This window comes from Oryx dammah, unplaced genomic scaffold, assembly GCF_014754425.2.
Source record: "Oryx dammah isolate SB20612 unplaced genomic scaffold, SCBI_Odam_1.1 HiC_scaffold_14, whole genome shotgun sequence".
Taxonomy (NCBI): domain Eukaryota; kingdom Metazoa; phylum Chordata; class Mammalia; order Artiodactyla; family Bovidae; genus Oryx; species Oryx dammah.
The window spans coordinates 5,047,176-5,073,450 of record NW_024070198.1 but is presented as its reverse complement, the minus strand read 5'-3'; the positions used below and the strand labels follow the sequence as shown (position 1 = coordinate 5,073,450).

General features: G+C 37.3%; 1 protein-coding gene and 1 pseudogene across 8 annotated transcripts in view; both read right to left on the bottom strand.

Moving 5' to 3' along the window:
- Positions 1 to 26,275, bottom strand: part of PCDH15 (protocadherin related 15) — an 874,191-nt gene that overhangs the window by 94,871 nt on the left and 753,045 nt on the right. For all 8 annotated transcript variants that reach the window (XM_040254669.1, XM_040254668.1, XM_040254664.1 and 5 more), the window contains one exon: positions 15,888 to 16,015. In XM_040254669.1, coding sequence (XP_040110603.1) covers positions 15,888 to 16,015 — 128 coding nt within the window. The remainder of the gene's footprint in view (positions 1 to 15,887; positions 16,016 to 26,275) is intronic.
- LOC120873897 lies at positions 1,529 to 13,302 on the bottom strand (annotated as a pseudogene).

Sequence of the window (26,275 nt, the reverse complement as noted above, 5' to 3'; positions counted from 1 at the left end):
ACAATAAATAAAAAACTGCATCTAGAGCAAAAAAATTTTTTTTACAGATTTCTTGATTATGCTTCTAGTTTTTCTATAAGAATTTCAAGACTTTTTTCCATTTCCAGACGTATGTTAATTGCTGAAGATAAGGTCACCCAATTTTGTGGTTTGCTATCATACAGTATGATAAGGACAAGAACACAAAGCAAAAATTAAATATGGCCTTTAAAAAAATGTACTTTTTTAAAGGATAATCTAGAATGTATTGAAGTTACTATATTATAACAAAGTCAGATCACTCATTAATTTAAATAAAAATACATGATCCCCATTCTACAAAGTGATCATTCTAACTTGAAGGTGAATCTCAGCAACTAAGCAGCAGTAGCAACAGCAGTCAATAAGTATCTACTTGGAAACTATATACCTAATATCATATTATATCAAAGGTAAGGTTGTTGACCTCACAGAATAGATGAGTCATTAGTAATCAATCAATAGCCTAGTGATTATCATAAAATATTGAGGAATACTGGAAAACTAACAAATTTCTGTTCACATTGTTTATCTTGCCCTTCTGAGAGACTTGGAGAACTAGATGAGATTAGCTGGGAAAAGAGGTCTCATTTTGCCCAGAAAATCTTCAGAATCCAACATAGTTCTGGGCTAATCAAAGACTAAAGAAACTGTATTAAGAAGTAGGTTTGGAAGTCAAGCAGTCTTATTTTAAATTAGCATATTTTAGTCAAAAGTATGGAATTCATGATTAGCAGTCAGTTAGGAATTCCTGTAATGTCCTCTGATGCCAAATGACCACTAACATCCTATTTACTACTATGATGATTCCTTAATAAGAGGTAGAAGGCATATAGATTTTTGACAGCTATAGTATAAATTGTAATCCAATGCCTATGATCTCTAAAAGTAAATCTTTTTTTCTTAAATATAAGAACTCACTGAATCAAATGAAGGCTAATTAAAACAAATGTGGTATACATAAAACTGAGGTAAGATACCTCTTACAAGGGCTCCCCTTGTGCCTCAGCTGGTAAAGCATCCACCTGCAATGCAGGAGACCCCAGTTCGATTCCTGGGTTAGGAAGTTCCCCTGGAGAAGGAAATGGCAACCCACTCCAGTATTCTTGCCTGGAAAATTCTATGGGTAAAGGAGAATGGTGGGCTATAGTTCAAAGAGTCAGACATAACTGAGTGACTTCACTTTCACCTGAAATTTACACAGTATCTTAGGTTCAATTATAAAAAAGAAAAAAAGAATTCAACTAGCAACAAGCAAAATTTCTCTATGGGCTTCCTTTGTGGCTCAGCTGGTAAAGAATCTGCCTGCAATGTGGGAGACCTGGGTTTGACCCCTGGGTTGGGAAGATCCCCTGGAAAAGGGAAAGGCTACCCACTCCAGTATTCTGGCCTGGAGAATTCCATGGCCTTCATAGTCCATGGGGTCACAAAGAGTCAGACATGACTAAGCAATTTTCACTCTCTCACTCAAGATGCCTCTAATTGCATAGGAAATTTATAGAAGGATTGATTATTTAAAGAGAAGAATCATTTTTCCAGTAGCACCACTGAAGAATGACATCTTCATGAAGCTGGGCCATCTTCTCCACTGAATACTGGGGACCTATTAATGGTCACAACCAACCAATTTCCATTACGGTTTGAAAATCTGCTACAAACTGCTGAAATTCCTCCTTGAATAGGGAGCAACACCTATTATGCTATTAATAGACTCCTTTGCCCTGGTGTCCTGCGAGTTTATTTCAATAGCATCTCTGCTGCCAACAGCTATTCCTCATCCTCCATAGGACAAAAGATTCAAATTATAGCTCAGATTCACATTAGCTAACATTTCAGTAATCATATCAATTTCTTTTTCACCAACAGATTTCTTAATTTTATCAATATAGTTAGGTTCTTTGTGACTAAACACTTTGTGGGCTCTATTTTGCAAAACAATTTTTGTCCTTCTTCAGTACCAGCTGTGCCCCAAACCTTTAAGCCATTAGCTCTAACAGTTTGGCATGGTGTTATTCCAACTCCTCCACTAGCCCCATGAACCAGAACACTTCCTCTAGCTTGCACATGGGCACTGAGGAGCAGAGCTCAAAAAAGCAGCAAAATATGGGATACCAATGGCAGCTCCTTGTTTAAAACTCATTTTTTCTAGCAGTTTGTAAACAGTGTAATCTGTTGCCAGAGCATAATCTGCAGAGTCCCTAGAGATCACGCTGATGGTGAAATTCTGTCACCTTTCTAAGAGCAAATCAAACAAACATCTTGGTGGTAAGGAACTAGAAATCAGTCTGGGATGCCATCAGGTCTAACCCTGGCACATCTCCACCCCATCTCAGTGGAAGAGCCAGGAGAGATGAGTAAGGTGCCTGTGTTGGTAAGGGACAGACTAATTCCAACCAGGGAAGGAAAGCTTCAGTGAAAAATCTGTCTACACTCCCATCTAGAACAGAGAGGGACGCTTCCAGTGGAAAGAAGAAATGGCTTTGGATGCCATTTTTTTTCTCTCTTACAAATGGGAGCTAGCAGTTCCAAAACCACTACTTTAAAATGTATTTTAAAAAACAGCTGGGACAAGTTTGATCCCCACAGTTTAAAAAGGCATACCTGATCTTCTTCTGTGATACTGAATGACCACAGTATCCTTTGGAAGATGGGGAATGTTGGCCAGTTGAAGTCTCTCAATTATGATGTTGTTTTAAAACTAGACTGGTTCCATAGAAAACAAGAGAAATGGGTAGAAGTGACAAATGTGTTGCTCTTTTTCTCTCTGCAAGACACATGCCAGACTTGTGTCCTAAGATCTTCAGTTGCCTTCTGTTCTCTTACTTTGCCCCTGTATCAGGGGCTCCCAACTGAACAGGCTGAGAATCAGGGCACCCTTTCAGGAGGGGTTGCCTCAGTCTTGGAAAAAATTCAAACAGTACCAATTGTGGTCAATACTATCGAGAGGATCCAAAAAGTACATAGAACCCTTTATGGGACTAACTTTACCTTATGAGCTTACTTGGAGAGATATAATGTATGTCTTGGGACAGACACTGATTCCTGACTCAAAAACTTGAGTTTTGGGGGAGGCTACTACCTTAGATCCAACCAGTCCATTCTGAAGGAGATCAGCCCTCGGATTTCTTTGGGCTGATGCTAAAGCTGATGATGCTAAAGCTGATGATGCTAAAGCTGAAACTCCAGTACTTTGGCCACCTCATGCGAAGAGTTGACTCACTGGAAAAGACTCTGATGCTGGGAGGGATTGGGGGCAGGAGGAGAAGGGGATGACAGAGGATGAGATGGCTGGATGGCATCACCGACTCGATGGACGTGAGTCTGAGTGAACTCCGGGAGATGGTGATGGACAGGGAGGCCTGGCGTGCTGCGATTCATGGGGTCGCAAAGAGTCGGACACGACTGAGCGACTAAACTGAACTGAACTGAAGTTGCTAAAATACACATGTCACAGATAATAATCTTTGAAATGAAAATAATCACTTTCGGATCTTATAGGCTTTAAGCCATTGATTGACACTGCTCACCTTGGCTCACATATGCGACAATATAGCAGATATTCATTGTTGTTTACTACAATGTCATGTAGAAGTATTTTTTTATTTAGGTAGGAACTTACTCCACTAAATTTGCACAGAAAATATTGGTCTTTTGATTATAAAAATTAGTCCAAGGGAAAAAAATTTTTAACTGCATACAGTAACTAGTATAGCTATAGAAGGCAAACATATAGGACTATCCATTTTATGTCTAAGGAGATGGAATTTTCATTGAATAAAACATAAAATTTTGAATTTATAGTAAGAAAATTAGTCTATCCCCTAGCTGAACATAGAATTATTTGGGCTGAACAGATACAAACTAAAAGAGGCCATTTAATGACTGCACATAAATATAAATATAAATATAAATATAAATATAAAAAGTCTCTTCCCAATAGCAAGAGCTGGCTGACCTTTGTGGACACATTAAAAATCATAAGTCCCAAAGACACAGGTCAGATTCTGGAAGAGTCAAGTTATTGTCATTCCTTTAACCCTCCAAAGTTCAGTGTTCAGCAAAAGAAGGAAATGAAAATATATACAATGAAACTTGGGTATTTTATAGGAAATCTACTTCAATATATATTTTAAATGCTCTATTTGTTTCTGGCCTATAAATATGATTACACAATTTTAAGGTCCAAATTTTATCTCCCTGTCTTACAATTTTGAATTTTGAAACCAAGAACCAGAAAATCTCACATTATTTTTAAACCAACATGCACTGTCTTCACCAATCCCATCTGGGAGACCCAACATACCATGTTTGATTACTGGCATTCCTCAAAGCCACCAATAACATGGTGTCCCATCTTCCCAAAATAAGCTTTCCTGCTAAAAATCATAAGAAAACGACATGGCTTTGTTTCACTAAGAATTAAAAGTTAGGTAATTCCTTATTATTAACTATAACTACACAGAGAAAAATATGAGCTCCTCTACTTTGGCCAGAATTATTTTGTATCTTACAAGAAAAATAGCTTGAATTACCAGAAAGATGAATAACTTTCTCCTTTTTGCTTTTATGAATTTAGAGCTTTTAAAACATTTAAAACTTTATTTTTCAAGTTATATCTCTAGATAGAATCAGCATTGCAATCAAGAAATAGAGCATTATCAGCCCCACACCCCACTACCTCCTACCCCCCTGCCAAGAATAATAACTCTTCTGATTAGTTTTTCCTATTTTTGGAGGTTATATAAATGGACCTAAAGAAATTATGTTTAGTTTTTTTTTGTATATGAATTCATTTGCTCACATGTATTAATGTATATACTGTTGCTGGACATTGAAATTGTTTGCAGATTTTTGATATTGCAAATAATTAACATATTTATAAATAGTGGATTTTTTTTTTTTTTACATCTCTCTTATGAACATCTGTATGCAGTTTTACTGGGCAAAACCTCAGGAGTAGAAATAATGACTAGAGGATGTATTTATGTTCACACTTAAGGAAGTGAAGTTAAAGTCACTCAGTCTTGTCTGACTCTGTGACCCCAGGGACTGTAACGTCAGGCTCCTCTATCCATGGAATTCTCCAGGCAAGAATACTGGAGTGGGTGGCCATTTACCTCTCCAGGTGGTCATCCCAACCCAGGGTTCGAACCTGTGTCTCTTGTGGCTCCTGCATTGCCAGTGAATTCTTTACCATCTGAGCCACCAGGGTAGATGATGTCAAACCATTTCCCAAAATACTGTATTAAATTATAGATCATCAGCAATATTTGATAATTCTAGATGTTTTGAAATTTGGTTTTGTCTTTTTTATTTTAGCTATCGTGATGAGCAAGTGGTGATTTCATACTGTTTATTCTATAATTCCCTAGTAGTTAATGAAATTGGATGCCTCTTTATACAATTTTTGCCGATTTTGGTGTCGTTATGCAGTGTCTACTCCAGTCTGATTCCTATCTTTTTTGTCTTGAGCTCTTTGTTTTGCTTTCACTCATCCATTTGAAATTGACTTGTAGCATATCTAGCTTCCTTTGTGGTTCAGCGGTAAAGCATCTGCCTACAGTGCAGGAGACCGGGGTTTGATCCCTGGGTTGGGAAGTTCCACTGGAGAAGGAAATGGAAACCCCCTCCAATATTCTTGCCTGGAAAATCCCATGGATGGAGGAACCTGGTAGGCTACAGTCCTGGGGTCCCAAAGAGTCGGAGATGACTGAGCCACTTCACTTCACTTGTATCATATTTTAGGGACTATTGGCTGCTGGTGATAATATAGTCTTTCAAATTATTTTGAATCACATTGATTGGATTACTGGGATTTTAAGAGGCCATGACTGCCAGGGGGTGGGGCCAAGGGGGCAGAATACTAGGAAGGAATAAAATGAGGCCCCATAAAAAAGAGATATAAACTTTAAAAAATTAATGTAGTAACCACATAAATTTTCAGGGCCTATTTGATGAGAATATCTAGAGTTATATTATTCCTATTTATTAGAATATATTTTTGTTAAGCCAAACATTATTGTATCTATTTTTGAAAAAAAAATTTTGAAAGTCTCTCTGTAATTCTCAGATATACAGTGATTTATATACTAAACAATGTAAACTATATTCTCTTTTATGCACGTAGTCTTGCTCGAGGCCTGCTGGTTTTCATTAATCTCAATTCATCAGAATTATTAGGGAGAGTCATTCATTCTTTGTGACTTATTTTAAAATAAATTTTCTTCATAATACATTTTATGGAGAGCTAGTACTTTATCACTATGAACAAAGCTAGTGAAGGTGATGGAATTCCAGTTGAGCTATTTCAAATACTGAAAGATGATGCTGTGAAAGTGCTGCACTCAATATGCCAGCAAAATTGGAAAACTCATCAGTGGCCACAAGACTGGAAAAGGTCAGTTTTCATTCCAATTCCAAAGAAAGGCAATGCCAAAGAATGCTCAAACTACCACACAATTGCACTCATCTCACATGCTAGTAAAGTAATTCTCAAAATTCTCCAAGCCAGGCTTCAGTAATACGTGAATCATGAACTCCCTGATATTCAAGCTGGTTTTAGAAAAGGCAGAGGAACCAGAGATCAAATTGCCAACATCCACTGGATCATGGAAAAAGCAAGAGAGTTCCAGAAAAACATCTATTTCTGCTTTATTGACTATGCCAAAGCCTTTGACTGTGTGGATCACAATAAACTGTGGAAAATTCTGAAAGAGATGGGAATACCAGACCACCTCACCTGCCTCTTGAGAAATCTGTATGCAGGTCAGGAAGAAACACAACTGGACATGGAACAACAGACTGGTTCCAAATAGGAAAAGGAGTACATCAAGGCTGTATATTGTCAGCCTGCTTATTTAACTTCTATGCAGAGTACATTATGAGAAACGCTGGACTGGAAGAAGCACAAGCTGGAATCAAGATTGCTGGGAGAAATATCAATAACCTCAGATATGTAGATGACACCACTCTTATGGCAGAAAGTGAAGAGGAGCTAAAAAGCCTCTTGATGAATGTGAAAGAAGAGAGCAAAAAAGTTGGCTTAAAGCTCAACATCCAGAAAATGAAGATCATGGCATCCGGTCCCATCACTTCATGGGAAATAGATGGGGAAACAGTGGAAATAGTGTCAGACTTTATTTTTGGGGGCTCCAAAATCACTGCAGATGGTGATTGCAGCCATGAAATTAAAAGACGCTTACTCCTTGGAAGAAAAGTTATGACCAACCTAGATAGCATATTCAAAAGCAGAGAAATAGCCGACTAAGGTCCGTGTAGTCAAGGCTATGGTTTTTCCAGTGGTCATGTATGGATGTGAGAGTTGGACTGTGAAGAAGGATGAGTGCTGAAGAATTGATGCTTTTGAACTGCGGTGTTGGAGAAGACTCTTGAGAGTCCCTTGGACTGCAAGGAGATCCAAACAGTCCATTCTGAAGGAGACCAACCCTGGCATATCTTTGGAAGGAATGATGCTAAAGCTGAAGCTCCAGTACTTTGGCCACCTCATGAGAAGAGTTGACTCATTGGAAAAGACTCTGATGCTGGGAGGGATTGGGGGCAGGAGGAGAAGGGGCCGACTGAGGATGAGATGGCTGGATGGCATCACGAACTCGGACGTGAGTCTGAGTGAACTCTGGGAGTTGGTGATGGACAGGGAGGCCTGGCGTGCTGCGATTCATGGGGTCACAAAGAGTCGGACATGACTGAGCAACTGAACTGAACTGAACTGAGTACTTTACCCTTCCTATTGGCAGTGCTGCTGCTAAGTCACTTCAGTTGTTTCCGACTCTGTGCGACCCCATAGACGGCAGCCCAGCAGGCTCCCCTGTCCCTGGGATTCTCCAGGCAAGAACACTGGAGTGGGTTGCCATTTCCTTCTCCACTTATTGGCAGTACTACCTGGTAATTCAAAATTAAATTGTATTTAGAGAGGTGAATAAAAACATTTTTAAAAGCTCATTTTTATCTTTTTTTGCTAAGATTGGTGTTACAAGTCAGCTGTTTCAGGTCAGTACAACACAAAATCAAATGGAGTTTAAAAAATTTCAGGACAATATGACAAAAGTAACACTTACTTGTCTGAATTATCATTGAAATTATATTTTCAATGCATTCCTCACTTTCAGGAGAGTTGTGATTGAGTGTCAGTATTCCTACCAGGTGGTGGAAGATATGGTCCTTGAAACATAATATAGGAATGTATATATAACCATCACTGCTCAACAACATATATAATTTCCTATGAAAAAGTGCAAGCTTGATTGAAAAGATAATATTCCACACCCATATCTTGGATTGTTAGACATTTAGTCATCCGAAATACATTTCTAATCTCACTAAAGTGTGGTCAGACTTTGAAATAGATGAGCCATCAACTAATTTAGGAAAGGCAAATGGCCTGACAGTTCACCAAATACACTATTTTTCTTCATATACATGCTTTTACAACACATAAAAAGACCTCAAACATTTTATTTTAAGGAAATTTCCAATTATGAGGGCTATTATATTCTACTTTAAGGACTCAAACTTTTTTCATTCTTAAAACATTTATAACCTGATAAAAAGGGTCCCATTCCTATTTTAAGCAATAAAAAGTAAATTCTTAATTAAGCTAAATTTAAACCAACAAGTGTAAATTGAGTTATTATTATGTGAATAAGATGATTTTAGATCTTTCTTCTGGACAATAAAAAGACTGATTTTTTTTTGAAGAGAAGGGAAAGAGGAAAATAGTAAAATTTATATATAATTTTTAATACCAAATTATTTTATCTGGATAATCCATTTGTGGCTACAAAGATCAATGTGGCCTTGTTCAGTTATATTACTAGCAGCAAAACTATAATTTTTTACTTGTTCAGACCAAAGGGCACAAATGTTATACATCAGAAACTGGTGATAGTATTTCATTCATATCTTTCAAGTTGTACAGGGGGAAAAAGCAGGTTTCCAATGTATAGACCCTTAGAAACAGAGTAGTTAGTTTGCATGTACCCCACAGAATTCCAATATAGACATAAGATCTTTTCTAATTATACATAAGATACAATAATATAAAAACAGTTAAAGGGAGAAATGACCAGAAATAAAAGTGAAATCGGAGAAGGCAATGGCAAATAGCTCAAGAAAATTACAGAAAACATTAGCATGCCACATATGTATTATATTTATCTTCTAAAATTGCTAATGATGAACTCAACATTTGACTTTGAGACTGTAGCTGATAAATCAACAGGAAAACATCATTAACTGCAGCGTAATCCATTACCATATAACAAAAATACACCAGCTAGGAAAACATAGAAAAAAATAATTGTCTTGAAATTTGGTTTCTCCAGAGCAGTTAAATCAATGAAAAACTATGACAGACACATGATGTTGATACAGATATCGCTAAAGCTAAGCTCCAATTTTGGCAAGAAGGGGAATTACCAGAGAAAAGGTATGTTATGTCACTCTCAGGACTGTAATCAAGCCCAAGAGAGTTAGATTTAAAGTATATTTTTCCTATCTGCAAATTAATAATGCATTCAAGTATTACACAGAAAGCCTTGACTAAACATGTTAAAAAGCATATATACATGTAAAAATAAATAGAATTTCAAACAACAATTTAAGACGTTAAGCACAATTTTCCTAAAATGTCATTAAGTTTGTGAGAAAGCATGATACCTGCTTAGATAAAATTTGAATTCTAGGAGAGAAAACAAGCACATAGATATAGGATAACAATATAATGTCTAAATTATATAAATATATAATTATGTATATTAATATACATAGAGAAATTCAGCTATAGGGTTATATACCAAGAAGGTAATGAGTTTTCAGGAATGTATGTGCATTTACTTTGTTCAAGGGTTAAACCATAGAAGGTTAGAAGGTATGGTAATCATGAAAGAAACCAGTGGTTAGTAAGATCTCCTGAGAAATACCACTCTCTTGAAACAATGAATAGTGTTTGTATATTGCAGGGTTTCCCAGTGCTGGCAAACGGGAATCCAAATTCTATTTCATGGGACCTTCATTTGGACTGGTACTTGTTTACATCTCTATTAGAGAGAGCAACAAGGGATAAAATTGTCATAAAATATTCGATCAGCTTCGTAAGATATAAATGTTTCTTTGGATTTCAGAATTAAGTAATCTAGACTATTTGACATTTAAAATATAGTTCTCAAATATAACAATTCTCTTAAGGTACTTGGCTATTTTTTTTTTTCCCCTGTGCCATTGTTTTCCTAAGGTAAATAACATACAAAGCATCAAAATCAGTTAGACACGTTTAAGGGCACCGAGCCTGGTGGGCTGCAGTCCAGGGGGTCACTAGGAGTCGGACATGACTGAGCAACTCCACTTTCACTTTTCACTTTCATGCATTGGAGAAGGAAATGGCAACCCACTCCAGTGTTCTCGCCTGGAGAATCCCACAGACGGGGAAGCCTGGTGGGCTGCCGTCTCTGGGGTCGCACAGAGTCGGACACAACTGAAGTGACTTAGCAGCAGTAGCAGCAGCAGCAGCAGTACTAAAGCAGAATTTGCATAAGAGAAGATAACTAAATAAATTTATATTAAAAAAATAAATGAATTAAATTTAATTAAAAAAAAAAAAAGAAAGAGAAGACAATCATGACCCGAAGTGATAAAGTGTGATGTTCCATAGAGTTAAGGGCAGACCTGGGACTGAATCCAAGTGACTTGAGTCCAGTCCAAGTACTACTACCCAGAAGGTGGGAAAGCACTGTCTCTAGGCCAGACTGGCTTCACTAGCTGCACATGTTGGGCAGGTTACATATTATGTCTGTGGCTCTGTAGTCTTATCTGTGAGTTGAAAAGAATAATAGTAGCTACCTCATGAGCTTTCTGAGGGGAATACCTGAGTTAATTTCTGATAAGTGTCTAGAGTGCTTAGCATAGGGTAGGCATGGGATAATGGTTTATTGTTAGTACCATTTTTGATGTAAGCCAGTAAAATATGCTACTCTGGGGTAATACCCATGAAACCCTCATGCATGTGCTGGAATTGTTTTCTGTGATATCCCTATGAGCAAGCAGAGGCCTAGGGACCAGGATCCCTCAGAGACCCTTATCTTCGTCCAGAAACAAATTATATTGCTCTCTGCATTGCGGATCTTGCATATGTCTATACTTTTTGCCGCTAAGGAAATCTGCATTCTCTAATCATGGCTGTGGGCTTCCTGGGTGGCTCAGTGGTAAAGAATCTGCCTCCCAATGCAGGAGAGACAGGGGTTCAATCCCTGGGTTGTGAAGATCCCCTGGAGAAGGAACTGGTGGGTCGGAATTTTGTGGGGCCTTTTAAAATGTATAACATAAAGTAGATTCTGACATGCTCTCTTGGAAGACTGAGAAGTAATGGTATAGATCCACAGTGAGCATCCTGCCAAACGATTGTAGCTGATACTGATGATCACTGATGATGTCTGGGGAATAAAATATTTCTAAAAACCGCAGTTGATAGGCAAGAAAAATGAATATACTAATACATCTTTTTTTCTAAATCTATATTTGAGATTTACATTTAGATCAACATAACAGGAATGGATATAAATGAAGGGTAGTAGCTATGAAAATATAAGTTTTCATATTCTATTAATATTGGTGATGCACCCGGCCCCAGCTTTAAGACTTTTTTTCACTGTGATAAAATGTACATCACATAAAATTTATGATTTTAAGCATTTTCTAGTGTTCTGTTCAGTTCAGTTGCTCAGTCGTGTCCGACTCTTTGCGACCCCATGAATCGCAGCACGCCAGGCCTCCCTGTCCATCACCAACTCCCATCATTAAACTCTAGTAAATGTAGCAGATAGTCCATAATTGATTTTCTGCTGTTTCCTTTGACATAATCCAAGAGTTACTTTAACATGTTGTGAACATTTGATTATTGAGCCAGAATCCAAATGTCTACAGGTGTCCATAAACAAAAGCCTTAATAATTACTTGCTTTTTTGATCTTGTTTATTAGAATGTTAACTTTATAAGGGCAGAGGGACAGTCTGTTTTTCTTGCCTCTGTATTTCCAGCACACACCAGGTACATGATGTATATTTTCTAAAAAGAACTTTAAATAATTCGTCTGTAAGCAAATAAGATATGCCATTTCAGAGCACACATATATCTACATATACAACTTTCTTTCTTATATCACTTATATTTGATAATTAACTTCAATAATGTTCTCACTGTGTTGCCTTTCTCTTAACATAGTTTTAGTAATGCTTTTAATCCTTTGTCCATATATGAAATTAGTAAGTATAGTTTTAGACTTGATATTTCAGTCATATTTTTTAGTCAGTTCATAATATGGTTCCTCTTTCTCTTCCTGTACATAATACAATTTTTTAAATTTATTATTTATCTTTATGCATTTCATTAGCACCTAAAACAAATTAAGTTGCATGTATGGTACATAAATCTAACATTACCGAATATTATACAATAAGTGGTAAAAAGTATTTTTCACAATCGTAGGCTACTTCCCTATATTTTTAAATCATCTTTCTGCCAAGATCAGGGTTTGGCTGGCCCTGATCCAGGGTTATTTCTAATAACATTTTTCTGCTGCTCTAAGTATGAATTGAGAACTGCTCAACTTACTTTTATTCCGATTAAATTTGGAAAGGAGAAACTTCCAGTGTTCAAGGCTAAAGGCAGCATCTGTAAATGTTCACCACTGAAGATTTATTACCCTCATCACTTCCTAAGGTCCCTATCACTGTTCCACTAACACACTCTGTACTTCGCTTCTTCTGGGTTTGGCTTTGTGTTTCTTCGGCTTAGACTCTCCTACTCATTTGTTGCACTTTGAGAAAGTCCAATTACTCTGTATTTTGTGTGTGTTTAGTCGTGTCCAACTCTGTGCGACCCCACGGACTGTAGCCCACCAGGCTTCTCTGTCAATGGGATTTTCCAGGCAAGAGTACTGGAATGGTTCATAATTTCCTTCTCTAAAATGTACCCTTGTCCCTAGCCTGAATAATCCACTGATCAATTGAAGAAAGGAATGTCCTACAGAATTCTTGGTAGTCCTAAAGAAACAGTCAATCACATCCCTGTTTACATCATCAAAAGATGTCCATGAGTTCTCTCTATTGCTTCTCTCACCACCCAGATATTTATTCCTATGTAACTCTTCACACAGCCTAATGTGACTCAGTTTCTCATTTCACCTTTTTCCACCACCAACGTTTTACCAGGATTCCATGGAATTGATTGTCCATCATCATCAATATTCTCTAAATATTCAACTTCCTTCTCCATATTACTATTACTTTTTGATTCCTCCCACCCTGTCCATCTCCTCTACATAAGATACTGCTTTCCAAGACTGTCTCAAAAAGTGATTCCCGTTCTGGACATAACACAATGCCTGGAGGTAGATAAGTGGCAGGTAGCCTTCTGTCTCTGAATCATTGCTTTTAGAACTTTATTTCATCTCCTTTGCCATCTTCCAACTCTTCTGAAGTAAATGCCATCATCAGATAATATCACCCACTTGATTATCTTATTGCTGACATCTACAGGTTCCTTGAATAATTCCCTTTATTAATGTACTCTTTTAGCATTTAGCTAATTTTTACTCCACTACTATATACTTCCATCAGCATAAGTGGTCATGTTAAAATCCACAGGGGCATTTTATTCATAGCAGCACTTGATAGTTGATCACTCCCTTTTTCATCAGCCTAGTTCTCATGAGGCTCAGGGACTCTACATTTTCTCACTATTCCTGCTACCTCACAGCAGCAATTTCTCAGCATCAGTTGCTGAATCTTCTTCCAGATCTCTAAGTGTTGACTTCCCAAGGTTTAGCCTTTGGACTTTTTTCCACCTACACCCATTTTCTTGATATCATGATTTCAATCTGGTCTATGATTTCTTTCCTTACTCTAAATCAATATCTGTAACTGTCCTGCAAGAATCATACTTGCATATTGAAGAAGCCTCAGAAACATACTATTTCCAAAAAGAACTCTTGATTTCTGCACCACAATACCTGAGGGAGTAATGGGGACCTGTGTAATGGGGACCTGTTCAGAACAAAACCCTCTGAGTTGTCCTTGATTTTCTCGAATGCACCACATATTAATATAATACATCAGCAAATCCTTTTGGCTTTCATTTAATTTTCTTCTTGTTATCTTCATATTCTACCACCATGGTTTAAGCCACTACTAACTCTTGCCTGGACTAGTGATGCATTGGGCTGTTTCTACTCTGATCTGAAACACTGTGTACCTTTTCCACTCCTCACCCTGCACAGCATTCAGAATAGTCCCTTTGTATTGGATTATGTCACACTTCTAGACAGAACCATTCAAAACCATTTTGTATTTCATTCAAAATACATCAAGGATAAAAACCATATCCTAGTCCTGGGCTGCATTTCCAGTCTCATCCCCAGCCAGGCTTTTTAGTCACATTGAATTCCAAATTTCCTCCGTCTTTAGAGACTTTGCATCAGAATGCCCAGAATGCATCTTACCTAGAAATACACAAGTCTTGCTCTTAACATGACATTGGATCTATAATTTGTTTCTGCTACTAGTTTGTTTGCATTGAGGGTGAGGAATTTGGGGGTCTTTTTTTGTTTGATTATTTTTCAATTGCTCTATGTCCAGCTTCTAGAACAATGCAGACTATACACATTCAAGAATTATTTACCAACTAAATGGATGGACTGAATCAATCCTTTATAAGACTAAACTGTAAAATAATATAAACATCATCAACAAAGGACTGTTATTTGTTAATCATAATACAAATTGGATATAATGTGTTGGCTTAAATTTGTAGACCAATTTTAGTTATAACTGGTGATTCAAATCAAGAGTCAGAATTGGTACTGTGAAAGAGATATTTTGCAAGTACACACACATGCTTTATTTGCTTGATTTTTCTTTCTTATTTAAGAATGTTTGTAAGAGGATAAAAATCACATGTAAGAAGAACTCAATCATGATGATCCTGATAATAGGAAAAGAAAGGCAATTATCTACTTATGTGCCAAACTAGAAGCAATCAACAGCTGGATTTTCTTAGAGATATTTTGGTTTTATGTTTTTACATTAATAGCTATTTTAAAATTTGATCATTAAAATAGTTTCAGAAAAATAACTCTAATAAAGTCTTATAGCCTATAAAATTTCCCTTAGTGTAATGAAATATTTACAAACTTATTTCTTAGTTATAAAACACTTCAAATTTATGTACTGCTAACTATTGAACACATATTTGGTAATTAAATAAAGAAAAATTTTAAAATAGCAACTTTAATCTTAGGTGTTATATTTTTAAACTACCACAAAATGAACAAAATATTTCTGAACTATCAAGGTTTTTAAAAATCTTTACTAAAGTACTGTTGTTAGTAGCTTATTTTCACATTGATTTAACTAACATTTTCAATTTTTAAAAATAATTGATAAAAAATACAAAATTTATTTCATTACTTCTTCAATTAGAAAATAGCGATTTTATATTTGCTATAAGACTCCATTCTGGGAATCTTGGGAATTATTTTAAATCAAATCTTAATATAAAAGGCATACAAATCTATTAGGAAAACAGACATCTTAATATTCTATTCTATGTAAAATATCATAAGAAATTTGTTTCTATTTTTATAGTGAAAATGAAGCACAAAATTTACTCAGCATTCACCTCATAATTAATCTGTATTTAGTTTGACTAATTAAACTCATATATCTGTAAGCTTCAGATTTTCATTTAAACAATACAAGTATGCATTCAGTTAATATAAATTATATGGCTATAGTTTATTTGCAAAATGTGAGCTATTTGTTTTCACTTTTAATTCTGTATCTTAACAAATGTTCTCATACCTTAACTCTTAGCACAGAAGCAAACATCCTTGCATCTTCAGACACACCTCCAATGTAGAATTTTTTCTGAAACACTGGGGGATGATCATTTTCATCTTGAATCTCAATATATACTTTAGCTGTATTGCCTGGAAGATAACAAATAATATATATTTTATTGGTGGTTACTCATTGGAAAAAGATGGAGTGGAGTAGACACTTATACTTTTTTTTTTTTTTTGAACAATGTAAATAACTCAATTCAAATAGTCATTCCTATTTGGCATACTTAATACCCTATACCCACAGAGGACACTGATAATGATGTTTCTGGAATCATAATGTTAACTTGCTGCTATTTCTTTAATTATAATGTCTTCTTAATTTATTTTACTGAATTTAATAGGCAGTAAAGTATTATGTTTTGTTAATTTTAACAAAACAACTCAACCATTCATATTCGCAATTACTTCACACACATTATTGAAATACATCAAAATGACACAAATATATTAAACAACTTATGAAATAATAAAGTCTCCTATAAATTTAAAAAATTTATTCTTCAATATGTAACTAGCAATGATATTTTCTTAGCTTAAAATGCAGCATTTAAGGCAGTTCTATTTGCAATTTTTTAAGGAATCTCCACACTATTCTCCATAGTGGCTGTCTAGTTTGCATTCCCACCAACTGTGTAAGAGGGTTCCCTTTTCTCCACACCCTCTCCAGCATTTATTGCTTGCAGACTTTTGGATCGCAGCCATTCTGACTGGTGTGAAGTGGTACCTCATTGTGGTCTTGATTTGCATTTCTCTGATAATGAGTGACGTTGAGCATCTTTTCATGTGTTTGTTAGCCATCCGTATGTCTTCTTTGGAGAAATGTCTATTTAGTTCTTTGGCCCATTTTTTGATTGGGTCGTTTATTTCTCTGGAATTGAGCTGCCTAAGTTGCTTGTATATTTTTGAGATTAGTTGTTTATCAGTTGCTTCATTTGCTATTATTTTCTCCCATTCAGAAGGCTGTCTTTTCACCTTGCTTATAGTTTCCTTTGTTGTGCAGAAGCTTTTAATTTTAATTAGATCTCATTTGTTTATTTTTGCTTTTATTTCCAGAATTCTGGGAGGTGGATCATAGAGGATCCTGCTGTGGTTTATGTCAGAGAGTGTTTTGCCTATGTTCTCCTCTAGGAGTTTTATAGTTTCTGGTCTTACATTTAGATATTTAATCCATTTTGAGTTTATTTTTGTGTGTGGTGTTAGAAAGTGATCTAATTGCATTCTTTTACAAGTGGTTGACCAGTTTTCCCAGCACCATTTGTTAAAGAGATTGTCTTTACTCCATTGTATATTCTTGCCTCCTTTGTCAAAGATAAGGTGTCCATATGTGTGTGGATTTATCTCTGGGCTTTCTATTTTGTTCCATTGATCTATATTTCTGTCTTTGTGCCAGTACTATAACGACCCAGCAATCCCTCTGCTGGGCATACACACCAAGGAAACAAGAATAGAAAGAGACACATGTACCCCAATGTTCATCGCAGCACTGTTTATAATAGCCAGGACATGGAAACAACCTAGATGTCCATCAGCAGATGAATGGATAAGAAAGCTGTGGTACATATACACAATGGAGTATTACTCAGCCATGAAAAAGAATACATTTGAATCAGTTCTAATGAGATGGATGAAACTGGAGCCGATTATACAGAGTGAAGTAAGCCAGAAAGAAAAACACCAATACAGTATACTAACACATATATATGGAATTTAGAAAGATGGTAATGATGACACTGTATGCAAGACAGCAAAAGAGATACAGATGTGTAGAGCAGACTTTTGGACTCTGAGGAGAGGGAGAGGGTGGGATGATTTGGGAGAATGGCATTGAAACATGTATACTATCATGTAAGTAACAAATCGCCAGTCTATGTTCGATGCAGGATGCAGGATGCTTGGGGCTGGTGCGTGGGGATGATCCGGAGGGATGATGTAGGGTGGACGGTGGGAGGGAGGGTTCATGTTTGGGAGCTCATGTACACCCGTGGTGGATTTATTTCGATGTATGCCAAAACCAATACAGTGCTGTAAAGTAAAATAAAGTAAAAATAAAAATTAAAAAAAATGCAGCCTATATATGTAGTATGTGTGTACCTGCTCAGCCATATCCCACTCTGCTACCCTATGAACTATAGACCACCAGCTCCTCTGCCCATGGGATTCTCCAGGCAAGAATGCTGGAGTAGGTTGCCATGCCCTTCTCTGGGGGATCTTCCTGACCCAAGGATCAAACCCATGTCTCCTGTGTCTCCTACATTGCAGGGTGGATTCCTTACTGCTGAGCCACCCAGGAAGTCTGTATATAGTATATGTACATATATAGTATATACATATGTATATATATACAATGGTTAGGTGAGGGACTTATTCCCACCAAGGGAAAACAAGTTTTACTGTGTATCAGAGACTATGCTGCATTTATTGAAAAAGATATAAGTGGAGAGATGAGTATTATATGACTTATAAATACTGGATTTATAATTTAAACCACATCAAACATACAATAAGGGATACATTTCTTCATCACACGTTTAATCTCACTTCTTCAATCATCACAGCTTTAAGGAAAAAACTTTTTATTAATCCACAAATGACCATTTAAAAAAGAATCTGATAAAAATAACTTAAAAATTAGTAAAATGAGGAATATGTGGTAAACATTTCGTAAAATGCAGATTTAAATTATAAAAAAATATTCTGATGTACCTAAGTAAACTTTTCTCGTGCATTTCATGTAGGATCAAATATAGGGCAAATGATCTACAAACTACTAGGCACACCTGGCTTTTATTACTTTAATGTATCCTCAACCATAACAAATTAACATGAAGCTACTGGCACATGAAGCTACTATACACAGATCATAGGTGTATAATATTTCTGTGTCAACTGAATAAATGAATGAATAATCTTCACTATCCTTATAAGAATTTAGAAATGGACACCTTTTTGCTTGACTTGGGAAAGATCAGTGAGACAAGAGAATTAATTCCAGAATTTTACCACTGCCTTGCTGCTACTCATTTAATTTCTCTCTTATTTGTCTCTTTCCCACCATTCCTAAACTGGACAAGCTAGAATCAAAGAGAAAAATGTGCTATACCAACAGAGAAGGGTACCAGCAAGGAAGTAAGGATGGCAGACTGTGCTTTTCTATCCTGCAGCGCCAGGGCTCTGAATTGCACCCTGGTCAGCCACCAACAGAGTTCATCCAAAATGACACCCGTTTTCATCTTAGTAGCAAACAATTTTTAACCTCTAGAATCAAAGCTAAGAGTTCTACATTGGATAATTAGAAAAAATATAGTGAATCTTAAACTATAAGTGAAGATCTAATGGTCAACATGGTGATGATACTTAATGATACTATACCATGTACTCATATCTACTAAGAGAGTAGATTTAACATGTTGTTACCACACACACACACACACACAGAGAGAGAGAGAGAGAGAACACAAACACTGCTTTTGTGAGTTAATGGATGTAATAACTAATTTGTGGTATATATTTCAAAGTATACATGTATGTGGCTCAGTGGTAAATAATCCACCTGCCAATGAAGGAGGCTCTGACTCAATCCCTGGACTGGGAAGATCCCCTGGAGAAGGAGTGGCAAACCACTCCAGTATTCTTGCCAGGAAATCCCATGGACAGAGGAGCCTGGTGAGGTCACAAAGAGTTGGACATAATTTGATGACAAAGCAATAGCAATGTATATCAAAACACCACATTTTACCACTTAAATATACACAGTTAAATTTGTCCATTATATCTGAAGAAAGCAGGAGGGGTGGAAATTATGATATATCTAATCAAAGAATATAAGATAATTAGTGACAAGTCCAAAAATAACAAAATGCACCCCTACAATTTAATCACTAGGATAGTACTCACTTAGATTTCCTGATTAACTAGCATACAATATACATGACATGGTAAATTTCCAAAGCTCGCACACTTTGAGTGCGAGAACTAAGGACTGTATCATGATCTTTCGTCTAATTTGGTTCCAATCCCTGGTCCAGGAAAATTCCATATGCCCGAGGGCAACTAAGCCTAAGAGCCACAACTGCTGAGCCCACACACTATAATTATGAAGACTCTGTGCCTACAGCCTGTGCTCTGCAACAAGAGAAAGCACTGAAACCAGAACCCTGTGCACCACAATGAAGAGTAGTCCGCGCTTGCCATAACTAGACTAAGTTTTGCAAGACCAAATTTGGTTTGGATTTTCCCCTTTCCTTTCTAATAATTAATTTTGTGCTATTAGCTTTCTCTTGTTGTTATTTAAGTGCTAAGTTGTATCAGCCTCTCTTGTGGTCCCACCAGGCTCCTCCGTTTATGGGAATTTCCAGACAAGCATACTAGAGTGGGTTGGTCTGTCCTCCTCTTCAGAATTTTCCCGACTCAGCGACTGAACCAGAGTCGCCTGCATCTCCTTCATTCGCCAGTACTTTTTTTTTTTTTTTTTACCCATTAGTGCCACCTAGGAAGTCCTTCTATCCACATGACCAACCTATTGCCTATGTTGCACTGGGTTCTCATAAAATACTTTCTAAATAATGATTCAAGGAGTAAAAGCAATGGTTCTTAATTGTGATTAATTTTGCCCATCCAGAGATGTTTTTGGTAGTGATATCTGCAGAGGGTGAGGAAGTGGGGAGAGTGATACTAGAATTTAGTTGATAATGGCCAAAGATGCTGAGAAATACCCTGTGATGAATAGGACATGCCTCTATGACAGAAAATTATCTAGCCCAAAATGTGAATAATGATGAGATTGAAAAAAGCCTTAATTAAAATGAGAGAGTGAAAGAGATTAGAGGAATGAAAATAAAATGGAAAGTTTTTGCAAATATATAACAAAATCCTCTCCCGAGGCCATGTACATGCACATGTCTTCAACAAAGGACTCAATTAAAATGGGTAAAATGAGCTGCAGTTATTTGATAAAACATTGTTTATCACCATTTTCACTGAGTTCTTTAAAGTCAGAGATTCAATCCTGTTCATCTCCACTCCTATCATTGCTTATTGGTAGTGGCACCTGCTCCTGATATTCTCTCAGTGTGAATGCTCTAAAGTTCAACCAAACTTCTAATTATTTCTAGCATATATACATCAAAGAGGTATTGATTATCAGGGAATTAAAGAGCTTAGTTTGAAAGAAAACACACTAGACTAGACTGAATCCAAAGATGATGCTTTTCTTATTGTTAAATATTCTACACAGTGTAACACATTAAACTGATTTTTTTGAACTGTATCATAATGTGATTCTATTGCAGAGAACTTTAAACAATGCTTGGACTACCATACTTATGTATTTTGTACTTTGTTGATGCCAAAAGGTCAAAGTTAAACCCTTCTTAAATTGCACACACACACACACACACACCCAACTTTTATCCTATTTTTCCTGTAATGCTATTATTGTACATTATTTACTGTCAAATAAAATTTTAAAAGCACATAGTAGGTGTTTAATAAATGTGGAATTAACTAAAATTGTTACCAAATACCTACCTGGTATTTACTTAAATAAAATTAATCACTATATTTCATCCCCATAAATGAGATGATACATATTTAAGTCCTAAAAAATAATAGTGCCAAACAATTGCATATTGTTTTAAGAATGAGTATCTCTCTTAAAGATAACTGTTGTTTTAGGTTTAATATTAGAAAAATGTTAAATCTAAAGTTGGTGATTCGATTAAGCCATCTCATTCTCTGTCACCCCTTTATTCTTTGACCCTCAATTTTTCCCAGCATCAGGGTCTTTTCCAATGAGTCAACTCTTTGCATCAGGTTGCCAAAATATTGGAGCTTCAGCATTAGTCCTTCCAAAGAATATTCAGGACTGATTTCCTTTGGGATTGACTGGTTGGATCACCCTGCAGTCCAAGGGACTCTCTCAAGAGTCTTTTCCAACACCACAGTTCAAAAGTGTCAATTCTTCAGCGCTCAGCTTTCTTTATGATCCAGCTCTCACATCTATACATGACTACTGGAAAAATCATAGCTTTGACTATATGGATCTTTGTCAGCAAAGTGATGTCTTTGCTTTTAATATGCTGTCTAGGAAGCACTATTACCAAAATAGATGCTGGAACAGTGATAGAATTCCAGCTGAGCTATTTCAAATACTAGAAAATTGTGTTGTTAAAGGGATGCACTCAATATGTTAGCAAATTTGAAAAACTGAGTAGTGACCATAGGACTGGAAAAAGTCAGTTTTTGTTTCAATCCCGAAGAAAGGCAATGCCAAAGAATGTTTGAACTACCACATATTTCAGCTCATTTCAGATGCTAGCAAGGTAATGTTCAAAATCCTTCAAGGTAGGCTTCAGCAGTACATGAACCAAAAGCCTTCAGATATATAAGCTGGGTTTTGAAAAGGCAGAGGAACAAGAGGTTAAATTGCCACTCTACATTGGATCATAAAAAAAAGCAAGAGAATTCCAGAGAAACACCTTCTTTTGCTTCATTGACTATGCTAAACATCTGGCAGTGTGGATCACAACAAACTATGGAAAATTCTTAGAGACAGAACCATCAGACCACTTTACCTGTCTTCTAAGAAACCTGTATACAGGTCAAGAAGCAACAGTTAGAATCAGCCATGGAAAAACAGACTGGTTCCAAACTGGAAAGAGGTACAAGGCTGTATATTGTCACCCTGCTTATTTGACTTCTATGGAACAACTCCACATCCAAGGAGCAGTGGCTGTGAGGGTGCAGGAGGGCCTAGTGGGGCTATTCCACTTTCAAGGTCAGGAGGGGCAGCTGTGAGGAGATACCCCTCATCCAAATTACTGAGCAGTGGCTGCGCTTTGCTGGAGCAGACGTGAAGAGATACCCCACACTCAAGGTAAGAGAAACCCAAGTAAGATGGTAGGTGTTGCAAGAGGGCATCAGAGGGCAGACACACTGAAACCATACTCACAGAAAACTAGTCAATCTAATCACACTAGGACCACAGCCTTGTCTAACTCAATGAAACTAAGCCATGCCTGTGGAGCAACCCAAGACGGGCAGGTCATGGTGGAGAGGTCTGACAGAATGTGGTCCACTGGAGAAGGGAATGGCAAACCACTTCAGTATTCTTGCCTTGAGAACCCCATGAACAGTATGAAAAGGCAAAGTGATAGGATACTGAAAGAGGAACTCCCCAGGTCAGTAGGTGCCCAATATGCTACTGGAGATCAGTGGAGAAATAACTCAAGAAAGAATGAAGGGATGGAGCCAAAGCAAAAACAATACCCAGCTGTGGATGTGACTGGTGATAGAAGCAAGGTCCGATGCTATAAAAAGGAATATTGCATAGGAACCTGGAATGTCAGGTCCATGAATCAAGGCAAATTGGAAGTGGTCAAACAAGAGATGGCAAGAGTGAACGTTGACATTCTAGGAATCAGGGAAATAAAATGGACAGGAAAGGGTGAATTTAACTCAGAGGACCATTATATCTACTACTGCGGGCAGGAATCACTTAGAAGAAATGGAGTAGCCATCATGGTAAACAAAAGAGTCCAAAATGCAGTACTTGGATGCAATCTCAAAAATGACAGAATGATCTCTGTTCGTTTCCAAGGCAAACCATTCAATATCACAGTAATCCATATGGCCCAAACAGTAATGCTGAAGAAGCTGAAGTTGAACAGTTCTATGAAGACCTACAAGACCTTTTAGAACTAACACCCCCAAAAGATATCTTTTTCATTATGGGGGACTGGAATGAAAGGTAAGAAGTCAAGAAACACCTGGAGTAACAGGCAAATTTGGCCTTGGAGTACGGAATGAAGCAGGGCAAAGGCTAATAGAGTTTTATCAAGAGAACGCACTGGTCATAGCAAACACCTTCTTCCAACAACACAATAGAAGACTCTACACATGGACATCACCAGATGGTCAATACCAAAATCAGATTGATTGTATTCTCAGCAAAAACAAGACCAGGAGCTGACTGTGGCTCAGATAATGAATTCCTTATTCCAAAATTCAGATTTAAATTGAAGAAAGTAGCGAAAACCACTAGATCATTAGAGTATGACCTAAATCAAGTCCCTTATGATTATACAGTGGAAGTGAGAAATAGATTTAAGGGCCTAGATCTGATAGATAGAGTGCCTGATGAACTATGGACTGAGGTCCGTGACATCGTACAGGAGACAGGGATCAAGACCATCCCCATGGAGAAGAAATGCAAAAAAGCAAAATGGCTGTCTGAGGAGGCCTTAAAAATAGCTGTGAAAGAAGAGAAGAGAAGCAAAAAGCAAAGGAGAAAATGAAAGATATAAGCATCTGAATACAGAGTTCCAAAGAATAGTAAGAAGAGATAAGAAAGCCTTCCTCAGCGATCAATGCAAAGAAATAGACAATAATAACCGAATGGGAAAGACTAGAGATGACTCCAAGAAAATCAGAGATACCAAGGGAACATTGCATGCAAAGATGGGCTCAATAAAGGACAGAAATGGTATGGACCTAACAGATGCAGAAGATATTAAGAAGAGGTGGCAAGAATACATGGAAGAACTGTACAAAAAAGATCTTCATGATCCAGATAATCACAATGGTGTGATCACTCACCTAGAGCCAGACATCCTGGAATGTGAAGTCAAGTGGGCCTTAGAAAACAAATGAACAAAGCTAGTGGAGGTAATGGAATTCCAGTTGAGCTCTTTCAAATCCTGGAAGATGATGCTGTGAAAGTGCTGTACCTAGTGTTCCAGCATATCTGGAAAACTCAGCAGTGGCCCCAGGACTGGTAAAGGTCAGTTTTCATTCCAATCCCAAAGAAAGGCAATGCCAAAGAATGCTCAAACTACCACACAATTGCACTCATCTCACACGCTAGTAAAGTAATGCTCAAAATTCTCCAAGCCAGGCTTCAGCAAGACATGAACTGTGAACTTCCAGATATTCAAGCTGGTTTTAGAAAAGGCAGAGGAACTAGAGACCAAATGGCCAACATCCGCTAGATCATGGCAAAAACAAGAGAGTTCCAGAAAAACATCTATTTCTGCTTTATTGACTATGCCAAAGCATTTGACTGTGTGGATCACAATAAACTGTGGAAAATTCTGAAAGAGATGGGAATACCAGACCACCTGACCTGCCTCTTGAGAAATCTGTATGCAGGTAGGGAAGCAACAGTTAGAACTGGACATGGAACAACAGACTGGTTCCAAATAGGAAAAGGAGTACGTCAAGGCTGTATTTTGTCACCCTGCTTATTTAACTTCTATACAGAGTACATCATGAGAAACGCTGGACTGGAAGAAACACAAGCTGGAATCAAGATTGCCAGGAGAAATATCAATAACCTCAGCTATGCAGATGACACCACCTTTATGGCAGAAAGTGAAGAGGAACTAAAAATCGTCTTGATGAAAGTGAAAGAGGAGAGTGAAAAAGTTGGCTGAAAGCTCAACATCCAGAAAATGAAGATCATGGCATCTGGTCCCATTACTTCATGGGAAATAGATGGGGAAACAGTGGAAACAGTGTCAGACTTTTTTTTTTTTTTTCTCTTTGTTCTCCCAAATCACTGTAGATGGTGACTGCAGCCATGAAATTAAAAGATGCTTACTCCTTGGAAGAAAAGTTATCAGCAACCTAGATAGCATATTGAAAACATAGAGATTACTTTGCCAACAAAGTTCCATCTAGTCAAGACTACGGTTTTTCTAGTGGTCATGTATGGATGTGAGAGTTGGACTGTGAAGAAAGCTGAGCACCGAAGCATTGATGCTTTTGAACTGTGGTGTTGGAGAAGACATTTGAGAGTCCTTTGGACTGGAAGTAGATCCAACCAGTCCATTCTGAAGGAGATCAGCCCTGGGATTTCTTTGGATGGAATAATGCTAAGGCTGAATCTCCAGTACTTTGGCCACCTCGTGCGAAGAGTTGACACATTGGAAAAGATTCTGATGCTGGGAGGGATTTGGGGCAGGCGGAGAAGGGGACGACAGAGGATGAGATGGCTGGATGGCATCACTGACTCGATGGACATGAATCTGAGTGAACTCCGGGAGTTGGTGATGGACAGGGAGGCCTGGCGTGCTGCGATTCATGGCATCGCAAAGAGTTGGACATGACTGAGTGACTGACTGAACTGAACTGATGCAGAGTACATCATGGGAAATGTTGGGTTGGATGACTCACAAGCTGGAATCAAGATTGATGGGAGAAATATCAATAACCTCAGGTATGCAGATGAATACCACTCTAATGGCAGAAAGCAAAGAGGAACTAAAGAAACTCTTGATGAATGTAATAGAGGAGAGTGAAAAAGTTGGCTTAAAACTCAACATTTAAGAAAACTAAGATCATGGT